Source organism: Zonotrichia leucophrys, chromosome 7 (genome assembly GCF_028769735.1).
Source record: "Zonotrichia leucophrys gambelii isolate GWCS_2022_RI chromosome 7, RI_Zleu_2.0, whole genome shotgun sequence".
Lineage (NCBI taxonomy): Eukaryota > Metazoa > Chordata > Aves > Passeriformes > Passerellidae > Zonotrichia > Zonotrichia leucophrys.
In genome coordinates, this window is record NC_088177.1 from 18,958,032 (window position 1) to 18,983,061 (window position 25,030).

The window sequence follows — 25,030 nt, forward strand, 5'->3', positions numbered from 1 at the left end:
AAAGGCCCGATTTTAGGTTGGTTATAGACCACTGTACTAGAGAAGATGACATCTGGAACAGACCACAGAAGATAGCAATATACTGAAAAATGGCATGTTATACATGTTTATTATCAAATTTACATTCCACTATGAAACAGCAGTAAGTGCAAAAAGCAGATGGAAAAAATACCATGAAAATCCCAGACTGTTCAAACACTGTAGTCCCCTCATGTAACAGCCAAATGAAGCCCAATGCAATTATTTTCCTTCCCTCTCTGTTGCTATTCGACTGTAGTAGATGTTTAACTTTGATCACGGGTATTTTGAGCATGCAGGTATCACTGAGTTTATTAAAAACTAACAGTGAAACTAGAAAGGTTTAAGTTTGTGCTTTAAGACAATCGGAATAAGGTAAATACAAGAATTCCCTTCTGTCTCTTGTAACTTGCACAAGCATGGTAAGTCCTCTCTAGCATCCGTGTTTGACTCAAACCTGCAAGATAACACAACCCTGCCAAAATGTAATTCTCCATTCCTTCTAGATCTACCTCTACTCAAACAAAAGATCTGGTGCAGGATGTCAGCCACGCAAGTTTGTCACCTCTCACCCCTCTTATAGGAAACAATGAAAGCCAAATAATTCCTAGAATCATGGTAACTTCTAAAATGTTCTCAGAAACACATATTGTTTAAAAAAAGTTTATCTTGTAGGTTTTGGCACAAAATGGTAAACTTGGAAGAAGTATCAGTTTTCCCTGTTACTGTGAGCCAGGCATGTATATCCAAACTGTGCATGACGATCCAAAGGCATAAATGCATGACAGAATTTGAACAACGCTGCACCACAGCATCAACCCATTGGGCAAACATACACAAACACCATGGTATAGAGATTCTTCCATTTTCTTTTGGCCTTATGTAAAGTATCTGATGATACACCTCAGCTACAAATCAAACCGACCTCTCAACATCCACAGCATTGTTTGAACTGAACCAGTTTATATTGCTGGGCTATGGAATAGGGAAGTATTCCCAGGAGACACATGCATTTCATTTATATGCTTGTAGATCAGTTTTACCTGGACCATGGTCTGCCAAAGGAATTCTGCCTCAGCTGATTTGCTACTCTGCTGATCCACTGCTGGAGTTATCTTATGAAGCAGTTAGAAACACAGTGTAGTACCTTCAAAAATGTATCTGTAACTCAGGTATTCCTACAATAAACACATAAAATGGACGGACTTTTGACATGCTACACACTTCTCTGTTGGCACCAAACTGTCTAAGCTTTTGCTAACTCGTTTCCCTGGAAGTTAGAGATACACTGCAGCCATACCCGTCCCAGGCCACTGGAGACCAACAGGGCACTCCCTCCTCTCACTCTTATGCAGCGAGGCAAGACACCATGCTCAGCTAAGTACATACAAACATAAATACTTACATGAAAAAATTAAATATTTTTCACTTACAAAACAAAATTAACCCGTATATAGTCTTTTAAATAAAATTCACCTTTTGTAAATGTAAGATTTTGCTTAGAGAGCAAAAGGCAACTCCAGGAGTTCCGGAATATTTCTGTGCGCTGCTGACAGACAAGCTTCTGCTAAGAATCCCTGTGCAAGTTTGAAGTGGTTACTCCTTTTCCTTTTACAAAGCAAAAATATCAAAAATCATCACAAGATCTAAAGAACTGTAAAATCAGAAAGGCCATGTTACAAATTTCCTATAAACAAGGTTAGGAAGCTTTCTTTTCCTGCCCTACTCCATTCACCCCTGCAGCAACGAGGGTGCTGATTATGGAGACTGTGCCTAAAGGCAAATGCAAATCAGTGTGATTGCACTGGTGCTTCACACCACACCCCCAGACAGCTATGGTAACAGGCAAGGGAAACTTAACTGCTTAATCTAATTGTATGGAAACTAATCATTTTATAATGTTGACAGGTACAGTGAAAATTTATATGAAGACTAAGAAGCTGTTTCTATTCAGGTCACTAGCAAAGACAACTTTTTCTTAAGTTACACAAAACATCTGTTGTAGATTGTTCACTTATGATTAGAACCTTGGACAGGAAGGAATCAAAAAAGCACCATGGGCAGTAATATTTTTATAATTAACACTCAGAAACCAGATTTCTGAAATGAAGTTCTTTTTTGAGTTGGAAAGTCTACTCCAGCTATTTTTCAGAACCACACTTCCTCACTGATCACTGGATTCCAATATTCATTAAAATGCTACAAAGAACAATGCTTTTTCCCTCCTGTTTCTATATAGAGACTGGCAAATTTTGCTCTTAATGAAATCTTTTAAACAAAATCCTGCTTGAAATGAGAATAATTGAATGAAAGGCATAAAGTTTACTGAGAACTCTCAAATATACAGAATGTGTACTTGGCAAGACAAGAGGCAGTTTTCTACACTTCCAACAATTTCCTTGAAGTAAACGCTCTCCATTTAAGTTTTTAAAAAGAAACCCTGAATCAAGCACCAAGGGTTTATTTCCTTTTGCAATGCTGAAATGTGCCTGAGATATTTGTGTGTGTGTGTGTATGTGTGCACACAAAACTATTCTCATTTAAATAGATGTACACTACACTTTGGAAAGATTTCTTAGCTGGATGTACACACTTTTCTGCTTCTTAATTCTTATTCATTGCACATTTCTCTGTGTGCTTTGTTCACAAGCTCCGGAAAGAAATTAACTTCTGTTAATACATCCCTAACACAATTGCACTCTTTCAAAATATAAATCCTGTGTTTGTAAACTGAAGTATTTCTTTCTTACACAGAGCTAAAGATTCTCTCCCCTGCTTCTCAAAGTGAGGAGGAGTTCAAAAGAGCACAGTTTCTGAAATGAAAAAAAAAATCAAAGTTTTCATATTTGTTTGCTACAGAGAGGAACTTGGGCTGCTAATGCTGGTCAGACTGATTGTTATTTTAATATTATATTTAAATTATGTCGTCTGACTGCAAACAACTAGTAAACACTATGGGTGTATGATGGAAAAAAATGAAATGCCTAGACATACAGGTTAAAGGGTTAAAACACTGAAAATGTCAACAATAGTATTCACTTCTGACTAAATTAAGACAAGATGCTGAAGGGGGTCTTGAAATAAAGCTTTGGTTTTACCTTTCTACCTCCCACAAAAACCTTCTTCCTCAAATCCAAGCAATGTTCCTTTGCTCCTTGGTCCCAACACTTGTCTCTCCCACATTTTAACATGCACATGCCTTCTCCAACGCTTCTGTAACACACCCAACAATGCCTGTACTGGATATTAATCTCTCAAATTATTTACTGTGCTCTAAGTCAAACACCTTTCAGGCCAGTTAGTCTTCCTTTAGCATATCCATTTTTGATGACTGTGTGCAAACAGGAGCTCCCAGTGCTCCAATCATGGCTGGAAGACTCTGGTTTCTTCTCAGTCCTGCCATTAAGTTGCCACCTGCATTTAAAAACCCAGCTGAGTCCTGCCTCTGCAAGCCAGCCTCTGGCCCCTGATTCTTGCCATGGTCCTGTGTTTCAGGGGGCTTGATCACCCTGGCAATGCCCAGCCTCTTCAGTCTGTCCACGAGGCTCATCTTCTGCTGGCCCACGTCCGGGACGTTCCGGGAGGGCTTTAGGCCATACATTTCCTGCAGAAACGTTTCTGCTGGCCGAGAGGCCAGGAAATTCTCTGAGTGATGCGCTCGAGGCTCAAACAGCGGAGGGGAAGGACAAGGTGAACGCGAAGGGGAATTCGGCGGAGTGGAAGGAATGGGAAGAGTTCGGGAGGGCTGCAGCAAAGGCGGCTTTTCTAACACGGGGCTGTCGTAAACCTTGGCAGAGATGCCTCGCTCTTGCAAAAGTTTAGCCAGGCTGCTTGTGCTGCTGAAAGTAGTAGTTGAGTCTCTTCTGTTGGTGAGAAATTCTCCAATACTTAGTCTGTAAGGAATGGCTGGAGTGCTCACTACTGGGTTTCCAGTACTGCTGCCAGTATTCCCCAGTGAAAATGAAGCACCCATGGAGCTGAAAGAAAATAAAAATTGAGAGTATACACACATTAGACATTTTTATACCTGCTCTTCATATGCCTTTTAGTATACAGAAGACTCAAGAAAAACCTTAACTATTGCTATCAGCTGTGACAGCTTCAGTACTCAGAATTATTGTTCTGCTCAGTGCCAATGAATTTACCTTTCTGTGATCACCTGTACTCTATTAGCTAGAATATTAACATACCAGTCCAGTTAATAAAAAAAAATAGAATCAGAAAATAAATCATCATGGAATCTTTTTCTCCCCAACAGCTGTATCATACAAGGCAACTGCTACTTAAGAGTTAAAATTTACCTAAAGTTACCTTAACTTGTTTTAACTCTCACTCCAGAGAATTCCAAGTTTTCCTTCATAATTACAAGTATTTTTACTAGTAACATCCTATATGTTGCCCAACTGCCTCAGTATTTTTAAAACTGGTCCATGTATCAAAACAGATATTAAAAAAAAAGTAACTGTTTAATCCCATGCAGCAGCATTCAGGATGTTAGCAGTCCTCATACCTGGGAGTAACTTGAGTGACATCAGATGGGTGAAGGATCCTACAGGTAGTGAAGGTAAATGTGGAATTTGTTGAAGATAGACACTTCCCAGGATTTGAGGCTGCAATGTGAAGAATTTACATCCATTAAGGGTAAAAATAAAGACATACAAGAATGAATCAAAGTTTAAGACAATGTTATTATCACCGTTAAGTTTTTGAGTCCTTTTTTTTGAAGTAAAGAACAAGAACAGCAAAGACAGCATTACCACACAGTCTAATACTTTCCATAGAGAAAAGGACACTGCTAAATACTCAGGAAGAAACACTACCCATGCTTCTTACCAGTGAGTGGTACTGCTGCTGAAGTAACAGGTGGCAGGAAAATCCCTGCCACTGGCTTTGCCAACGTACATTTCTTTTCCTCTGGGAAGGACTGTTGTGCTTGAAATGTTATACCTCCTTCACCCTCTTCCTCATCATCTTCCTCCAGGTCAGAGATGTGGTGCATAGATGTGGTATCATCAGACAGAGGGGTAAAGCCTTTAGTAACAACACCTGGTCTTGGGTCAAGAATGGTGCCGAGGTTGGGTCGAGCAAGCTGCTGCCAGTGAAAAAGGGTCTGAGATCCTGGTGTGACAAAAGAGAAGAGATTCAGAGAGCCATTACCTACTACTGTGTCAAGTTACAAGAATGCATTATAAAACCAAGTGCAGCTGGCTGGTGCCTACACTGTGGGCAATGCCGTCCAGTGAAGAAGCAGCCTAACACCGGCTTGAAGCCTACCAAATACTGCTGCTTCCTGTTACTGCACATCACACCTAGCTACACACACCATGATTTAGCTGGTAAATATAAAATCCTTTTCTGATAATGAAAGAAGGAAGATCATCCTCTTACCTTCAATGGGTTTGACAATTTGCAACTTCTCTGGTAGGAGAACACGGAGATTACTAGAGCTGGCAGAGAGATCTGTGAATTCTGAGTTTGTACTTGGGGAAAAGGAGCTTTCTGTTGGTGTACTGCAGCCACTGGCCTCTTCTTTCTGCTCAGCCAGCAAATGCATTTTTCGGTCCCACTCCTCCTCGAAGAACTGCTTCTCACACAGGTAGTTCTGACGACGCAGGGACAGCCTGTGCAGAGCTGTGACCAGGTCACTGTCTCCAGGGGTTCCCGGCTGGCCAGGACTGTGAGCGTCTCTGTGAGAAACATCAAATAATAACACAGGTTAAGCCCATTAAATGAACTATTTCTCTCTTACACAGCAGAAGTCCAGTCTGGGTTTAGTTTTGAATCAGTTCTTTTCAGAGGATGGTAACAGGCTGTGCTTCCTACTTTAAATTCTGCTCAGAGCTGCTCCCTGGGACCATCCGTGCGTGGCTGTCCAGGGGGTGCACGCCAGACTGGAAGGGCTTTGCTGTCATAACAGCACTCGAGCGATTGGATCCAGGGATCGGCAGTGGCGCAGGAAAGGACGGGGAGCGGCCACGGATGATATTGGCAACCCTGACAGTGTCAAACACTCGCCTCTGTTGATCCCTGTGGAAAAGACAAACAAACAAATGTGGGTTTCAGAAGCAAAAAAGATCTAATAAAGAAAAATCTCTGAAAACCAAAGTTTGAAAAGTCTGTGGGGACCCCACTAAAAAGATGTTCAGAAAAACATGATTGTCTAAAACACTCATGTCTTCAGGAGATCTACTCTATTAAGTATCAGAATTACCACTTCTTTACCTGAAAGACCTGAACCTCTACTGATAACTGCTTTAGCCTATTCAAAAGTATATATTTTATTTATTTTATTTGTATATGCTATCAGAAACACATATGCAGTTTATTACTCCTTACTCAGAATTATGAGATCCAAAAACAGTCTTCGGGGTTTTGAAAACTGTTACGTATCTTTCAGCAATTTTTCCATAAGCATTTTTCTATAAGCATTAAAAGGGGTAAAACCAGTAGTGTGCATCAGAGAATTTGGATCAAAAAGCCTCAAAAAAAGAATGAAATAACATCCTTTTAGCAAGGATGTTATTTTGATTCTTGTTGTTATTATGTAATTATTATTATATACTTTTATAATTCTAGTTTCTATAATTTATATTTATATTTAGTTTTCTATAATTTATAATTTAATTCGTTATAATTTATAATTTCTATAATTTATAGTTTTATAATTTCTTCTTATTATATAATTTTGTTATTACTTGATTCTTCATAGAATCAAGTAAGAATAGCAGGTTTCAAAATTGAAAAGACTACCAAATACTACAAACCTTTTTTTATTTACAATGAAAATATTATAGAGGGAATATATGCATTTATGAAGTCCCAGAAATCAGTTTCACCTTAATTAATACAAGTCTGTGGATAATATCAAAATAGCACATGGAGATCTGAAAACATACTTTTGCTTGGAGAGAACAGATTCATCAGCCTGACTCAATTCCTTCCTCATTGTCCCTTCAATTTCTGCTGCAAGGGAATCCTAGAGAAAAATGGAAAGAGTAAGAGTTGACAAATTAGATTCAAGTCTTCCTTCTGACAATTTTAGCAGAAAATATCTGTAAAAATTACTTTTAACGATCAGCATTTGTTTGCCCAGTATCAGTATGCTCTGGACAAACCCTTCTGCCCCTGAAGGAAGGGCACGTGGGACAGTTTTCCACCATAACTACACTCATGTGTAACCAGGAGGAGTTCAGTTGTCATTAGCAACATCTGCTTTTTCTTTGTGTTTCTTTATGTACTCTGTATGTTGGTTGCTTTAGTTAAGCTACAGATTTTAAGAGCACTTCTTACAGGTATACTTGAGTGACTCTGTACACACAGAGCAACCAACCAAAACCTGAAGAATTCCCAGATATTTTGGGTATGTGACATGCTCTGTTTCTTAAAGAAACACTGTTGAGTTATAAAATTCACACCCACATCAAACAAGACACTAGCACAACTGAGCATAAGCTATAGAACATGCCAATTCCCTTATTAAACAGAAATGGCATCTAAACAGGAAAAATAATTGCAGTGTCACAGTTTGTCAGGTGAACAGTTAGCTTCCTAACTAATTTCCTAAATTTCTCACAAGTGTACACATTGAAGAATTGAATTGAAAAACCAACAGATCAGCTCCTTTGCCTACTACAAAGTAGTTCTGGCTGCAGTTCCTGCAAAGGAGCAGCTCCTAGAGCAGGTGTGCTCCTAGAGCTGCTCAGTGCCAGAGCTGTGTGTGCCACACTAGAGGTGCTGGTTACCACAGGAAATGCTCCCCGGGCCTGCGAGTGGCACAGACAAGCGACAGAGCTGGCTCTGCTGCGCAGCAGCTTCACTTCCTCCTGGGACTCGTGCAACATGCCCAGACACTCTGCATTCCGGTCCTGAAACTCATGCAGCTGCAAGAGAAGAGAGCCCATCACATCATCTCTTCAGAGAGAAGACACAGTGAAACTGAATGACCTCCTACAGGAATCTAGAATGGCTGACTGGACACTGTGAGATTCTTTCAGCTGCAGGGCACATGCCCAAAACTAGAATGGACAACAGTCAGCACAGCATCCATAGAAGTTTTAGGGACAAAGCACGGAGATTCAAAAGAGGAAAAAGTATGACGAAATTCAAAGGAAATTACATTGAAAAAATGCAAATACACTAACTACTGATGCAAAAGAAGTAAAAAAAGAGAACTGCCTTAAAATCTAATGAGCCACAGTACTGTTGACACAATCAGTAATAGTCACACTAAAGCACTCTTTTTCTCATAACTAAGAATAGTAAGACCTCCCTATTTGAAACACACTCCTTGCCTTTCATACTCCTGTGAACTACAAAAATATTTGTGTAGGGTTAAGAAACATAATTACTCTTTCCCTCCAATCATATGACTTAAGACAATGAAAGATTAAAATCCTACATAATTAAAAAGCAGTGGTTCCCACTGTTTCTCTGCTTTCTTTCTCATGTATTCTATGCCAAACATTTATCTAAATGTGTGTTACAGAAGTCTTAAGTACCTCTGCTGTCAGTTGTCTCTGAGCATCTTTGGAGGCTTGTAAATGAAGTTTAAGCTCTTCCTTCTCAATCACATTCTGAAAGGACAAAAAGGTGCTCATCATTTTCTCAGCTGATTTCCCTGGGAGACTGATCCTCTGCCAGACTTTGCTGGAACAGCCTCTCTCTTGCAGTGCAACCCTGGGGCTTGCCAAGACAAATTTTGCCTGCTGTGAGCACTGGCACACACATGCTGCACAGACACCTGTGCACACACGGACACTTTATCAGCATTCCCTTACTTCTTTGAGCTTATGCTGAAGATCAACAATCTGGGACAAAAGGGATGAGATCTCTTCCTGGTAGCGAATCACCTCCTCACTCTTCTCTGACAACTCCTCTGTTATCCTGGAAATCTGAGCATTTGTTTGCCCTACAAGACACAAAAGGAACTTAGTCAAGACCTCCCACAAAAAAAAAAAAAACAAAAACAAAAACAAAAAAAAAAAACCAAAAAAACCCCACCCAAACCAAAAACAACCCCAAGCCAAACCTAAATCCCAGAAAGGATGAGTGCAAGTCAACAACAATCTGCAGAACCATCAATTCTCTTAGGAAATCAATTCATAATACAGAAAAGTGGGTGCCTTAGAACATCCATAAGGAACAGACTAACAGTGGGGAGAAGGAGGAAAAAGAGTTAATTTCAAATGCAGGTATAAGACATTAAGAACTAAGCATGCATAATCTGAAATACACATGATCAGTATGTGGAATGACCACAATAAAACAATTTCAAATGACATAATGACTCATGACCAGGGCCAGACTTGGAATATGCTGGAAAAGTCTGGTTCTGAATTAATCTTGTTATTAACTCCCATTGTAAGCAAAGGCATTTTGTCAAACCTTGTCAACTGTAACATACACTCTTGATCTATTCCCCAAAGATCCACTGAATACAATTCCCTGATTCTTTTTTTCCTTTTAGCAAGTACTTAACAAAGTGAGATGACAAAACATCTCCAAGAGCTGGAATATTTTTATGCAGCTAGCCTTGTTTATACACTTGCCCTGAAAGCATTGCACAGTCGTAAGAAAGTCTGATCAATCTTGCATAAAGGTCACACTACAACATTAGTGCTTGCTGTACCTCACACATTTACTGCAGAACAAGGCCCTGATTAAGGGGCTGTGAGCATTTAAGCTCAGTCAGATACCATCTTCCTGAAAATGCAAATTTTAAAGCAGTAGGCAACACAGCTTTAGGAGATGATTTTTCTGCGAATCTAAATTACCAAGCATGCCCACTCAAGCCATAGAATTGAATAAAAAGTACATTCACAGACATTGTCACTGAAGGAAAACAGGAGAGCATATTTGAACTAACTCCTATTTGCAAAAGATGCATATTTTCTCAGTGGAATCAGAGTAATTTAACAACTAAGTAACAATTCATAGTATTTTAGGGCCATCTGTAACAAGAAAAACAAAGTAGCAACCCAGTCTTCTTTATGGCGGTTGTAGAGAAAAAAATAATCTTACACATAATTTAAGGTGATTATGCACAAAGGAAGTAGCACAGATCAAATGACTACAGGTAAAAAAGCTATTGTTATTTATTGTTTCAGAATACTTAGCATGCATTTATATAAGAGTAGCTGAAATTCTTTGCAAATAAGCAGTCCCCAAAGTAAATACAAACAACTGCTCTAGACAAATTAAGCAACTTGCTAATTTTAATGCTTTGGTTCATAACATATATTCTAAAACTAATGTGTTCATAGTTTTAAGAGTCTATACATTGACCTATTTCAGTGTCAAGTGTGCTGAATATACAAGGAGAATATTTTGTTGATTTTCTAATGTCTGTAGGCTTCAGATTAGAAAGTTATGGACATCACCTTTTATATTCATTTTCCCCTTCTAAACATGACACACAGAGCTGAATTTGAATGCCAGAGTGAAACCTGATGAAATAGAGAAACAACCTTGCACTTGGGCAAAGGGCAAGACTTCAATGATTGGCATAAATTACTGAAGCCCATTTTTGGATTCAGGATTAACTAAGAAGGTGTAGGCACCAGGTATTTCACCCACCACCCTGCCATTGCAAATACAGCCTGGATACTCACGGAGTTCTTTGACACAGTCATTGACCAGCTGCTGCTCCTTCTCTTCATAGGTAATGGTTTCTGACTTCAGATGGCAAGCCTTTGAGAAAATTATTCATTTATCAATAACAACTTCAATTTGTCTATAATGTTATCAATTTTACATCTAAAATTCTTGCAACTGAAGAGTCTCCCCTCCCTTTAAAAACTCTATGCAACTGTGTTTTCCAACATAACCTGTTTCCCAGAATTTTACAGATATTTTATGTGAAAGACAGATAGACACATGAACAAAGCCTGATCTCTTGTCTCTAATAAAAAAAATTGTTGCAAAAAGACAAAATTTGGGAAAGTGCTCAGGAATGATTTGCATACAGTGACACAAAACATGAAGCACAAAATGTGCTTCAAGAGAAACCCCGCTGCTGGATTTTGCACACCCTGATTCATTGTTTCACACTCAGTGCTGTCAGTCAGATGTACCTTGGATCGCAGAGCCAGGTTCTCCTCCTCCAGCTCCCTCAGCTTATCCTGCAGGACATCCAACTGCAGTGGGTCGTGGCACACGGTGAAAGACTCATTGAAACGCAGCGGGGTGGAACAGCTGGAGTCCGTCTCGCTCTCCTCGGACGCGATGGAAACGATTCGCAGCAGGTCATCCTTCTTTGCCAGCTCATGCTGCAGCTGGTTAACCTGGGACAAGTGAAGATCACCAGCACGTGAAGTACACTTTACATACACAATATCATACTCCATTATTTATGCAGCCTCTGGAACATCACTGCTCCTGATTAGCTCACACCTCCATTTGTTTACAGGAAGTTCGCAAAATCGTAATTTTACCACAGCAAGGGAGACAGATAATTCAAGACACCACAAAAATGAACAACAGAACCTACTTTTTAAATAGTTAACTGCAAAATCATTTTCCAGCTGTCTCAATACATTATTTCATTTAAACATGCTAGCTATCATTTTGATTATGACCATTACTCTGAATTGTTGAGTTCCTGGAGAAAAGGATTGAGAGACAACTATTTACATGTACAGAGTGGTACCTTCCAGTCTGCACATTAAATGACTCATAGGACAATTAAAAACAAAAGAAGAGATAGATCTCATTTAGATAAAATCTATTTTGCTTATCTACATTTTTCTATGTATACCTAAGTTTATGCAGTCCTACAGCTGATGATGAGTACATCCTTGTCACTAGCATACTGTTTTATACAAGCAGCTAAATCCATTTCACTGTAGCTTACACTACATCTCTTGATCACAGGGTTATTTGTTAACTATTTAATTATTTTCTTAATAAAAAAAAAAAGAAAAGGTTAGATCAAGAATTTGTGCTTACAGGAAGAGATGGAGTGAAGATCTTGATAAGAATTCACTTTTCATTACATTTTATTTATTCATTTCTTTACTCTTAGTGTAAGCACCCCATTAACCAGCTCACTTTCTGTGAAGTTATGTAGCAGCTCATGTCAGATACCAATCTCTTGTTTTGACTTGTATTAGTCCATTTTTAGTTTAACAGTGGGAAATCAGATTTATGGTCTGATATACCCTAATGATATCTAACATTCTCATAATTTCTCAGTAATTACAATATGTTGTCTTCACATTCAATTCTTGGACTGCAAAAAGTGATTGAACAATGATTAGGAGAATGACATCTAAGCACACTTCTGTAGTCCAAGAGCACCAATTGCCCCAAAATGATACACTTCTTTTGATCCTCTTACCACCATCATAAATGGGGAAAAAAAAAGAGAGGAAAAATGGAAAAAACCCTAAATAAAGGAAAAAAAGAAAGAAAAGCAACTACTTACTCTGTCTAGAGTTTGTCCTAACTGTTCTTCCAGGGCTTCATTCTGCTCCATCAACAGATGGTTGCGCTTAAGGAGAGCTTGTCCAATTCGCGCTGCCAGTTCCAGGTCCCGATCCTTCTGCTCACAAAATGAGAAAAAATTGTTTCCTTTTGATCATGTAAGGTTTAAATTCAGAGCAGCTTCAGATTCTCCTAGATACTGCTCAATGCATCAGCACTCTGAGATCTCCCTTCACTCTCAAATGGATCAACATTGTTAGAAAATTATTAATGCTTCATCACTTGGATCCAGAACACATCCATAACTGTGGTTTTTGATACAGCAGATTCTCTTCCACAGCCATTTGCAGTAACAGAAGGGGAAAGCACCAAACCTGGGAACAGTTCTGGGTTTTGTGCTGAGTACAAAGATTATGTGGGCTCTGTTGCATCACACACACACACACATAAAAATCACACTTGCAGCCTTCCCAGTGACACTTTCTCCAGAACAGAGTGCTCAGCCTAAACAGTGGTGAAAGGGCAGAAGTAGAGGAGCACCAGGAAATCAGAAGAAAGCTGTTTCCTTCTTACACTCACTGGCTTCATGGGTGCCCACAGTTATGTTATGTTTTGTTTCTGAGGTAGTGCAAGCAAGTGGGCAGCTTCTCATTACCCATGTGTTTGATAAGCAGCTCTTGAAGATAACTGAATCAAAATGGTCAGCAGCTGAATGAAACCCTCCCTCAAATACATTCCCGTTACTGCATTAACACAGCAGAGACCAGCATACCTCAGCTAACAGACGTCTGACCATGTCAGCTTCACCGTAGTCTTTCTGCTCCACATTGTCGGTGCCAAGAACTGAAGAGAGACAAACATGCTCATTTTATTGAAGGAAAGACAAGAAGATTGTGGGAAGTGGGAGAGCTGAACTCAGAGGATATTGTTTATATACAAACACAGTACTTGGTTGACAAAGCTAGCAGAGGCTATGAAAATGCATCTTCAACTTCAGAAATGTGAAACAATACTCCTTTGGGAGACTGATAAATGAGGTATTGAACATTTGCACCTTTCAGCAATGTTAAATAAGACTTGAGGTGCTCACACATCTTTCAAATTTAGAAAAACTCCTAAGAGCAATTTTTTGAATACAGCTAAGCAATTAAATCCTACAGCCTGCTGGGAAGAGAAGGAGGAGTATATTGGAGAATATCCAAACATAGTTAAACACATACTTTAACCCTGAAGCAAAATTCCCACTAGGCTGTGTGACAGCTGTACACAGGAAGTATGGAGACCCCTGAGACAAGTCATGAAAATGCATTTATTAAGGGCTTGACCATCTTGGAAACAATTAAGAAGAAATGAGATAATGTATGTCTGAGTTTTGGATGTAGCAGTAAATGCTATCTTAGTAATCAAGTGATTCCAATGTTTGAAGAGTCTGCAAAACTATTAAAAAACTGAGAAACGGTAGATTGGAAAAACAAGACTGAGTGAAGAATAAGCAAAGCAAACGAAAAATTTGTGACACCTCTGAAACCACAAGTGCCAGAACTGCAAAGCATTGGTCTGCTCTAGATAGTGTCCTGATAAAAAGATGGTAGTAACAAAGGCATCTTAATTACCTTGTGCAAATTTGTGAGATCCATCCAAGGAGGAGGAAGGAAGTTCAATAAGAGCTAGAGTGACAGATAATCAAAGATATAGAGGGGAAAAAAGAGAACAAAGAAGAGAAAGAATTAAAATGTAAGGAAATGAGTAATTTTCTGCCATGCATCTACCACAATAAAAAAATAAATGCATGTGCAAACATAGTTTTTTCACTATTAACACTTTCTAAGGCCATTTAGGGAACCATTTAAATGTAATAGTCTTCAGAAGCAGAATTATACATCTCTTTATCAGGTGATGAATGTTTGTGCTAAGCTCAACAGCAATTAGCTAGTTTTGCTTTATGAAGTCAGAATCATTAAAGTGAAGAAGGCAGCAATATAAATTTAAGAATTACTGAAGTAGCAGTTTCAACTGACTGTTTAATTTAACCTTTTTCAAAATTAATTCCATCATCACTGAACTGCAAAATGAGATTACTATAGATTTGATCTCAATATTTCCTTCACTCTTTCACCTTGTTTAAACCTCATTTTACTCTGAATACACAGTGGTATTGATTATCAGTTCTTTTCTTTGTTTTGTTGAGGACTGCAGACTCAGTTATGAGATGGTGAAGTGCCAAGATAAAGTGCACACTAACTTTATTGCATATGTTATATAAGCTGTCCACACCCTTTACATACATAATGCCCACAATTAAACTTTCAAAGCATAACACTACACCTATATTAAGATCAAATCCAAGTTGGATTATACTAAAAAAGGGGGCTTTTTTGTAATTTTGAAAGAGAAGAGAACAGGAAGAACAACACAGAAGGAAAAGTTTTACTGTTTCACTAAAAGCTTAAAAGAAAAATATGTCAAAGTAACAAACCAAATGCTTTTCATCAAGTAGATCAGTAAGCATAAAAACCCAACACATGCTGTTTAAGCATGCAGGAGCTTTGAACTTATAGAACTGTCACTTACTGATTGTATTTCTTAGCAGGAAAAAACCAGAAACTCTACTAAATTTAAAGTACCTACCTATCAGTAGCATAAAATGCCTTTGGAAGACAATTTTACTTTACTACTTGGTTGCTGATACTGGGTGCTGGAAGGGAGACTCCAAACCCATCTAGCTTACCAGTATTTGGACAATTAACTCCACATACATGACTAAGTTACAGCCATTACATGCAGAATATTATAGCCAGCTCTCCTGTGGTAACTGCTCCTAGCAGGTGATTTCAAGTTATAAGTTTCTATCCAGTTCCTCTAATAAAAATTTACACTAATTCCATACTAATCCCAAGGTTACTCAGGTAGGTAAGTTCCTAAAATCAAGAGCAAATATCTTTGCTCCGATAACTAAAATCACAGAACCAACAGCTTTAAAACTTAGCTCTATAGAAATTTCTGTGTTTTCTCTCAGTACAGAAACAAAACTATGCACAGTTTATTAGAATTCCCTCTTGAGAACACATGCATGTGCAATACTCACCTTGCCAAGTGAAAGCTGCAATTAACTCTTCATTTTGGTTAAAATTCTTGTTATGTTGTGCCATGACCCTTTATTCACACATGTAAAGTAGTTCCAAAGAGAGATCTTTCGTAATTCAGGATTTCTTACACTAGCACAGTTGAAGCAGAAGATATTCTTCCACCTCACTGAACACACTGCCAATGTGAACCCAGCTGACAGATCTTCTTATAGGCAGCAGCAGCCATAAAAAGAGGAGGAGCTCAAGTGCAGTAACTACTGTGTTGTTCTGGGGCTTTTTTCTCAACTAGAAATTCACTCAAACCATATATTTAGCATTCTCTTTTGGAGAAAGTTATAAAAATGTTTCCTTACATATATGTAGGGGGAGGAAGATACACAGCTAAAACCCCATGTCATGCTTCATGTCACATTTATTCCCAATTCCAAGCAACAAAGAAAGATTCAAGTTTCACCTAACAAGTTATTAAATAACTAGAATTTGATTTATATCTGTGTTTGTCCGGGACTCTCCCAGTATGTCCCTGTAGGTTACTAGTCTCAAAAAAGCTACCATGATTTCAAGAGTCTGGACAATTTCTAGGTGAAACATAAACCATATTTATCTTGAGTTTACAAGACTCAGCAGTTACAAAAGTGGTCTTAAATGATACAAGAATTAGTTTTATATGTTATGCTTAACAGCTATCTTTTAATTCAATTTCAGACAGTTACAAAAAAACATTTTAAAATACTTTAAAAACTCCTACAAGCAGTTTATTGTTTTCAGAGGACACCTTCTCTATTTGAAAAGAACTTCCCTCTGGGAGAACTAGGAAGACAGCCCTTTCTGCAGTGCCTTGACAGCCAAATAACACACAACAGGCTTCATGAAAGCTTTGTTGATAAAACCCCTCCCTCTCCTGCAGGCTGAAAATGCAAGCTCACCCTGACTGGATGTCCTTTGGAGCCCTGAGTTGTCACACAGGTGAGGCGCTGAGCAGCAGAGCCGCATTTCATGTCAGGCACAGACAGACTCTGATCCCAGCTCCTTATAATGAACACTGAGACACAAGTACACACCCCTCCTACCACACAACTGCTTCCAGTGAACTACAAAAGCATGCACAAGACTATAAAATCATTTATGCTTGCAATATAAGTATCAGAAACAGTCTGAGCAATAAACATTAAGAGACTTTCCAATTACTTTCCACAGTTAGGAGTTCAAAACCCTCAAGTTCAACTCATAACAAGGTCACTCTAAATTGCTGAGTACTGCATTCTTGGGAGGTGATATTTTAATCTTTGCTATTCCTTTGCTATGCATCCTTGGGAAGTTTAAACTACACAGAACAATGACAAAAAACCTCCCTTTTAGAGGTGGTGTGTACAAGGAAGAGGTAATCATTACAGACTGTACATAAATAACAAGTTCACTCTTCTCTGTGGTTTGTTCCCATAGTTCCAATATAAGAGGAAACAGGACTTTCCCATTTCTCTGAAGAGATTACAATGCGTTCTCTTCACAAGAAAACAGTTAGCAACTACAGGCAATTAAGTGTTCAATTATTTCGGCAACTTTCTATTCATTTGATTTTAACATATTACAGGTTTTTTCATGTGACTGAAGCTGTCCATTTTCCTCTTTATCACTTGATAGATTTAGGAGTAAGTTACTCAGTATTTTCAGAACTGGAAGGCAGTGATCAACATTGATCTAGTACCCACCTATACAGGGTCCTGGGAAAGGAAGAAACCATTTAATACAGAAAAATAGGGGAGCAACTAACAAACTTAAGAACACACCACAGCACCTATCTGCCATTCATTCCTTCTCTATCTCCAGAAGAAACCACCGACAGCACTTCACCAACATTACTGACATAAAACATCACCAAATCAATAACAGCACCATCAGCATTCCTGAAAACAGAACTTCACACTCGTACCTCTTGTATGAGGTATACATCTCTTCTAGCACAGTTCTAGGTTCCTGCCTCTTTTTCACTCTCACATGTTCCCATTCTTACTTCAGTGTGTAATCTGATGATCAGGCAGTCATTAAGCATCCTAAATCAGCCATTAGAACTGCAGTGTGAACCACAAGCACATCCCCTGAAATCAGCCTTTTCTGTCCCAAGTTTCCCAGATGCGACCATTTCCTAGTACTAACACTGACTGTGTATGGAGGAGTTTATCTCAGCACTTGGGGCAGGAACTGCGACTCACTCATGTAACGGAAGGAGTCCTCCTGACGGGCGGGAGCAGCCCCCTGGGGCAGCGGCACCCAGTCTGCGCTCTCATACAGGCACAGCGAGTCCGCCCGCAACTTGTAACCCGGCAGCTGCTCCTCCAGCATGCCCACCAGCTCCACCTCGGCAAGGTCCTCACTGGAGCACCCATCTGAAAGAGTAATGTCAACAAAGCTTTGTTAAACAGATGTCAAATTCAATAGTGCTGCCACAGTACTGTACAGTTTATGTACCATAAAATACTTCATAAATCTTTGGTAGATTTGGAAATAATTATTCTGTACCAGACAAAATACCAGAATACTTACTGAATCAATGCTTGATTTATACTTCAATACTTGTAAGTTCCTCACCCTCAGCTGATCCTAAAACTTCCTGAAAAGATGGTATACTGTGTCCCTCCAACTTCCTGAATATAATGCATGTAGTAAGTTTGAACTTCTATCTTTGCTTCTTCATTGAGCTAAAACACAAACCTACATTTTACCAGCTAAAGTCTCATTGACTTTTCATAGTTTTTTCACTTCCCTTTTCTGAAGGAAATTCACATTTATCTTGTTCTTCTGTTTTATGCATTGGTTTGATAATGAACATAGATGCAAACAATCTTAAAAGTAAGCTAAATCAATTGAATACTACTTTGAAATCAGGGAACAAGTATAAAATTTCATTATCATCCTTATGGAATCACACTCTGAGAAACATGATACTAAAACCCCTGCAAACAAAGTTCAGCTCTTTCTATGTTGTGTGTGCACCTTAATTTCATCACAATTACTGAAAGAACCCACATTAATACTAAATTGGTAAAATATCAGTGGTATGCAATGATTATCTTTGCAAGATTTCCACTCAGGATGAATACTATCTGCAGTACCTTCCAATGGAAAAAACACCAGTGTTGACTACTGACAGTAAGAATTTTACAAACAGTATTTTGCAGTGCACAGTGACTTTACAAGTGAGTCTAATGTCACTGTTTTTGTTCCTCTGCAATATCACATAAGCAGTACAAAGAATGTGAAACATAAGGTTGTCTTCATGTTGGTGCTTTATGACATGTTATAGACACATTCAAGATTTGTAATAGTAATTCTTCAACTTACCAGGGATGCTGTCCAAGCCCCTGGGATCAAAACTCATGAGTCCTTCCTTCACAGCTCACTTCCTTGCAAAGAGCATTCTGTAATCAAGCTGTGCACCATTCCTTTATTGCTTTGGTAAAAAGATGCCTTTGGTTTAGGGACAGAGTAAGTGAGAGCCATCCAGCACAGAGACTCACAAATCCGGCATCAACTCACTTCTGCAGGCTGCTTCAAACTCCAGATCTACTGCCATCCTAGGACATGCCTATTTCATCTGGGCTGCTGATCATGTGTTTCATGTGAGCTTCACCAGCTTCTCAGCTCACCCATCACCTAAATATAAAACAAAGAGAATGCCAAGGTTTAACAGATTTCACTCGTTTAAGGGAGACAGGTAAATTGCTGTGACTTTGTCTCTTTCAGTCTGAATTTCCCCTCTGTATTATAATTAATTATTAAAACAAGCATTTTATTTCCAGTTTACTCAGTACATGTAAAAGGTAGCACTAAAATATGTGTTCTCCCTGTAGACATCTCACCTTAAACATGGACTTGGTCAAATATCTCTTTGTCTGTACTATTCATCTTCTTTCATACAATATTTAGTGTATTCAGGTCATTCACTGAAACGAGGCATTTCCTTTTTATGCTAACAGACAGCAGCTCCAACTAAACAGAGATTTCCTTCAGGCCACTACGTTTATTTAAAGTGATGGATTCTAAAGGCAGGATTGTAAAACATTACCCTGAACATTTCTACTGTTAAAAAATGTAAGTTTTACACAACTGTTTGCTTGAGTCTCTTTTCCTTTAGGAGCCTGTTAATTAAAAATTGGATCTATCAGAAATTTACTTTGTGGACTGTGATAAAATTTGTGTTTTCTCTTCAGCAGGGACTCAGGTAAACCAGAAAATGAAACTACTGTGACTGATTCAGATAAGCTATCAGAAGAGTTTAATGAAGTAAAAATACACTTTTCCTTTGCCAAGACTGATGAATCACCTTCCATATAAGACAGTAGTTCTAGACGACAGAAAGATATAAAACTGAAAACAAGTGTCCCTTTCCCTCCTTTGGCATTCAGTTAACATAAAATTCTCTTAAAAGCCTTCATTAATTTAAAATTTGCTCTTAACACTTTCCCCAAGATCTCCAATCACCAAGCACAACAATCAGAGGTTTGTTTTGCTGTCTGTAGCAACCTCTTATTTGACAAGATTAAAATGGACAGTGCAGGAGCTTTTTAAAGCAAGCCTGGAGCCTGCCAGTTCATCTGGCTGTAGACTTTGGCAGGAGATCAAAAAAGAACTTTCTTCCATTAAGGTCAGCTCATACTTGTGTGCAGTATCTTCTTGTTTTGTCATTCATTTCTTTATGTATGTAGCCTGCTTATCAGTTGTAATTATTATGCATATTAAACACTTAATAAAAAAATGTGAGATTTCAACAACATTTTCTGAATGCGTAGATGTTTCTAGCACTTCTAAAAAATTTTCTAGAGGCTGTTTTTTAAATGGATTGCTGAAAAGCATACATTCTTCTAAATGTATGCTTCTCTAAAACAATTTAATACAACATAATAAAAGACATTTAAGAAGACTGCTGTAGATCCACACATGCAAATGACTTTATTTTGTAATAAGAAGAGTCACTATACAGCTAGACAAAGGTCAGCAGCATAGGACAGTTTCTTCACAAGTCTAACTCAACCTTTTTCCTTTGAGTTTTAATAATGTAAAAATGAATGCTGCTACTTCTCAAGATTGGTTTTAATCTCTCTTCCCAGTGCAAAGCAGAAGCACTATTTGTAGCAGGTCAGTCTCAGTTCAGCCAAAGAGAGAGGGGGTGAATAAAAGGTGATTTGGCTAAATGTTTTCTGGAGCACCAGGCCAACACCAAGCTATTGAATTGAAAGGGCAAACTCATTTGTAAAACCTTTGAGAAGTTTACTACATAAGCAAACACCATAAAAGTTAATGCTTGCATTTCCAGTGCTTCTCATAGCTTTAGTTTCCTGTACCATGGGGCAACTTCTATAGAAATCCAAGCACTGGGCAGTTCCACCCTGGAAGTGACTCCATGACCCTTCTACACTGCAGCTATAAAACATTTCCTAACTGCAGATTCCTCCCACAAGTCAAAACTATGATTAAACACATTTCAATAAACCCCATAAAATTTATGACCATGCTATAAAAAAGATGGACTAGAAATTAAAATTGTTAAATCGTGCAGAAAGACATGTCCAAAAGAGGAACTAGAAAACTTTCTCAGATATTGATTTAAATCTTTATTTATAAAGATTATTTGACACTGATCTACATCTTATCAGTTTTGTTCCCCTACTCCCTCAAAGGCCAATTTCCCATTGATGTTCACATATTTTACTAACAGGTTAACTGAACATAGGAAAAACAAGGGAAATTCGGATACTGGAGAATAACCCATATGCAGGGGTGGTGCTCTCAGAAGGCTTTCTTCAAGGAAGGTTCATGGGAGAAGAAAATATCAGACAACATTTTACATACACACCTATCTCAATCTTACTGTTTCTGTACTCTCTAGATAAACTTTTACTCCCCAATGTGTGTCTCACATTTCAGCTACCATCTGGCTCCAAACACTGAGCTAAAACCTGCAGTACCTATAGCACACTTCTTGTAGAAGTCAAAACTATTCCTGCACCTTCTGAATCAGCCCTAGAGAATCCAAGTTGCTCTAAAGAGATTTCATAAATTTTTCCTTCAGTGAGTCAGAAGACTCTAGTGAAGATTAACCTGAAAAAGCAATACTGACTAAAGTCTTAGAAAAAGATAATATAGTTATAAAGCACTGAAAATTGTTCTTGTCTTTGTAAAAGTTCTTTGAGCAATTTCAGCTGGATGCAGAAAGAGTTGGGGCACCTCAAGATAGAATATAATTCTGAAGACATTCTGCCACTAGAGAAACTCTAATTCAAATCTGAATTCTGAGAAAGGTGAGGGAGTTGCTTTACAACTGGAAACCACAGACAATTGTATGTGTTTATTCCTTTGTGCACAAAGTTAAAAAATATGCAAAATATTGCCATCTATATTGAAAATATCCAAACTTCAACACAAATAAACTGTTATTCCTGCTATTTTTCATTTGTTGAGAGCAGCTGACTCCTCACAAGTACTTGGGAAGACTAAACTAGGTCTGCTCCTCTGTACAATTCCAGGATGCAAGACATTAGGCCACAAGTAACACAAACAAAATTTTAACAAAGAAGATTCTAACAACAAAGAAGACTCTAACTTGATTAAGAGAAGACAAAACTCATTATTTCCAAAAGCAAGCCAAATAAATGAGCATACTATTCTCAGATGCCAAATTTTAGTGCCATGTAAGTATGCAATTTAAAAAATTGCATCAAGTCATTAACACAGTACTTTTTCCATTGCTAAAATTGGAATGCTGTCAAGCCAGCTAATAGCAATCAACATATTCTGCATCTCAAGGTTAATGAAACAGTTCTATTCTTATAGCAAACATGACCACACTGAATTGCTGCCAAAACATTCCTGGGACCAGCGCTCAGAAGCAGAGGCCAAATCCTTCAGCACTATCCAGTAGGAGATGAAGGACAAAGGATTATCAACTGAAAAACAAATCCATGTGAACACAAACATTGCCTATCACAATTAACATTTGCTGTGTGCCTAACACCTCTTATTTTCAGCCAATTGTATCCCTATAGAAATCTATTTAGTGCTTGTGTTTCTCTCATGTAAAGAAAAAATATTTAAAAGAGTATGCCAACATAATCCTAAAACCAACTGCAACAATCATAAACAACCCTGCAACAGACTTTCAATCATTAAAAGTGGTATAAGAAGAAATTAAGAAAACAAAGAAAATAACCCTGCCCCCATCTTCTGGATTGTTTTTCTTCTGGGATGAGGGAAAGGCTTCAGAGAGGAAGCTGGAGAACACCTCCTGGCGCATCAGGAATCCCATGGGGATCATGAAGCCGGCCACAACATTCCCTCATCCTGTTTTATCTACAGTTACACCAAACCAGGCTCACTTACTCTCTCCGTCTGTCATTTTTAACAGCTTATGCTCTCCAAAGTGGCAACACTACCTGTTAAATACACGTATATATGCTTTATGTACATGCATACATGCATACTGTTGAATACCACAGCTTGATAGTTAAGATTTATTTAAGTCCTACCCATTTGGATGTCGTCTATATCATCCCTAATACAATGTAAAAACAGCAAATGCCTAATTGAAGTTTCCCTTAGCCTGAAACTATCAGTGTTACCTACATTTAAGACTTTAATAAAAAGACATTATCAATTTTTAGAATTAACTTTATAATAAAGACATTATTAATTCCTAATTTTTTATGTAAATGCACAATCAAAACATTACTATCTCTATGCATCTTTTCCCACAAATTTTCTTTTTTCAGAAGAAATGAGGTACTTGAATAGTTATGTTATGATCTCAAAGGAAGCAAGAACTATAATGAATTACCTATTTGTTTGTTAAGAGTATAAAATACAATAAATGCTCTTGAGGCATTCTGCTAATGTCTCATTCTGCTAAGTTCTCTGCTAATTTTCATTATAAAGGTTGTAATCAGCTTCTTTTAAGACTCAAGATTGTTTTGTATAAAGTATACTTGAAGGGAATTTGAATAAAATTTAACTGAAATCGCCAAGTTGATCCATGGCTGATCACCCAAAAAAGTAGTTTCAGTTCCTTGACCTACACCCAAGCCAGTGCTCAGCATTTTAAGTCATAATTCTGTATTAGAATTAATCAAACTCCTCTGTATGACTCAGTCACCAGAATATCACTAACAATCAAACAAAAAAAAGGATGCTTTCTTTTTTGTAGCCATATCTGTGAAAATGCTCTATTTGCGTCTTCTTGGAAAACTAATCAACAAATCACAATTATCATTGCAGAAAGACAGCACTTCTACTGCACAATATTAATTCCAAAAGCCCGCTATTAGAGGCAAACCACCATCAGGAAACTCTGTGGTTTTCCAATGCTCTTCAAACTACATTTTCAGATACTCATAACAGAAATTCGATAAACAGATACCGTTCTAATAATCATACTGCTATTAGAGTGGAAAATTTTCAGGTATTAGAAAATAATTTTTTTTCAATTTTGCTCCAGTGTCAGAAATGTAATTAAAAAGAAGTTCTGCCCATTTTAACTAAGAGCTACGTCTTTTGAAAGAACACAAGTATCCAAAAACAAACCTAACATCTACCGTTGCTTTCTAATGTTGCCTTAATTTATTAGTGTATCAAATATATGCATCAGACTGTCATAATCAGTCAACAGTAACTGTGAAACATAACCAAGAGATAGGCAACAGCTGAAGATTGCATTAAAGATAAAAACACGAGCACGCCACTCCACATACATTTCACCACTAGCACGGACTACAGAGTAAACGACACTTACTGACAGACATCGGTACTCCAGTTTAATCAGCTGATAAAAATGTAACAATGTGATTAAGAAGTTGCTATCAGCCAAAATTTCCTTCCATAGCCTTCCATATACAAGCAAGACAACAACTAAGATGTCACCGAGGGCTGTCTCGTGTTGCGGTGACACGACCCTGCAGGGAGCCCGCTCGGTGAGGGCACCCCGGGCCGCTGAAGGTCACCCTCACCGCCGCCCCCGCTTACACTGGAGCAGACGGAGCTCAACACAGCGCTACGCTACATTAAAGCATCACCACAGCCAAAAGAGTCCTGTCAGCTGCCAACCCGGACAGGCGCCGGAATTTCTTCTTCGCCCGGGACCGCGGGGCCAGCCCCGGACACCCCCTCACGCTCGGGCCCCGCGCTCCGACCCCAGCCAGCCTCAGGAAAGCCGCCGCACGCCCGGCGCGGCCCGCCGCACCTTCCAGCCCGGGTGGTGCCACGGCCCGCCGGGGAACGGCGCCAGGGGCGACAGGAGGGAGGGTTAACCCTGCAGGGGTGTGAGGCACGGAGCGCGCCGCTCGCCCGTGAGGCGGCAGAGCACCGCCGGCCCGGCGCCGAGCGCTCGCTCACCCGGCCCACGCTGCGCTCCCTCCGGTACCGCTCCTTCCCGCCGCAGGCCTGCATGCAACACAGCGGCGACTGAGGAAGGGCCCCGATGGCTTCCGCTCGGCTCCCGCCCAGAACTACAGCCCCCG

The 25,030-nt window shown here is 38.9% G+C and overlaps 1 protein-coding gene across 2 annotated transcripts; it reads right to left on the reverse strand.

The window, feature by feature from the left end:
- Window positions 1-90: 90 nt before the first annotated feature.
- Window positions 91-25,027, reverse strand: TRAK2 (trafficking kinesin protein 2). Of its 2 annotated transcripts, XM_064718953.1 has the most exons (17): window positions 24,906-25,027; window positions 18,867-19,178; window positions 17,738-17,911; window positions 14,055-14,108; window positions 13,214-13,284; window positions 12,443-12,559; window positions 11,091-11,300; window positions 10,629-10,707; window positions 8,796-8,926; window positions 8,517-8,591; window positions 7,761-7,898; window positions 6,915-6,994; window positions 5,842-6,045; window positions 5,407-5,705; window positions 4,852-5,136; window positions 4,529-4,628; window positions 91-3,995 (listed from the first exon to the last, which is right to left on the reverse strand). In XM_064718953.1, the coding sequence occupies exons 2-17, from the start codon at window positions 18,901-18,903 to the stop codon at window positions 3,317-3,319; spliced, it is 2,733 nt and encodes a 910-aa protein (XP_064575023.1). In that variant the 5' UTR covers window positions 18,904-19,178; window positions 24,906-25,027; the 3' UTR covers window positions 91-3,316. The 2 variants fall into 2 exon arrangements, with proteins under 2 accessions (XP_064575023.1, XP_064575024.1); XM_064718954.1 differs by lacking the exon at window positions 14,055-14,108.
- Between the last annotated feature and the right edge of the window lie 3 nt (window positions 25,028-25,030).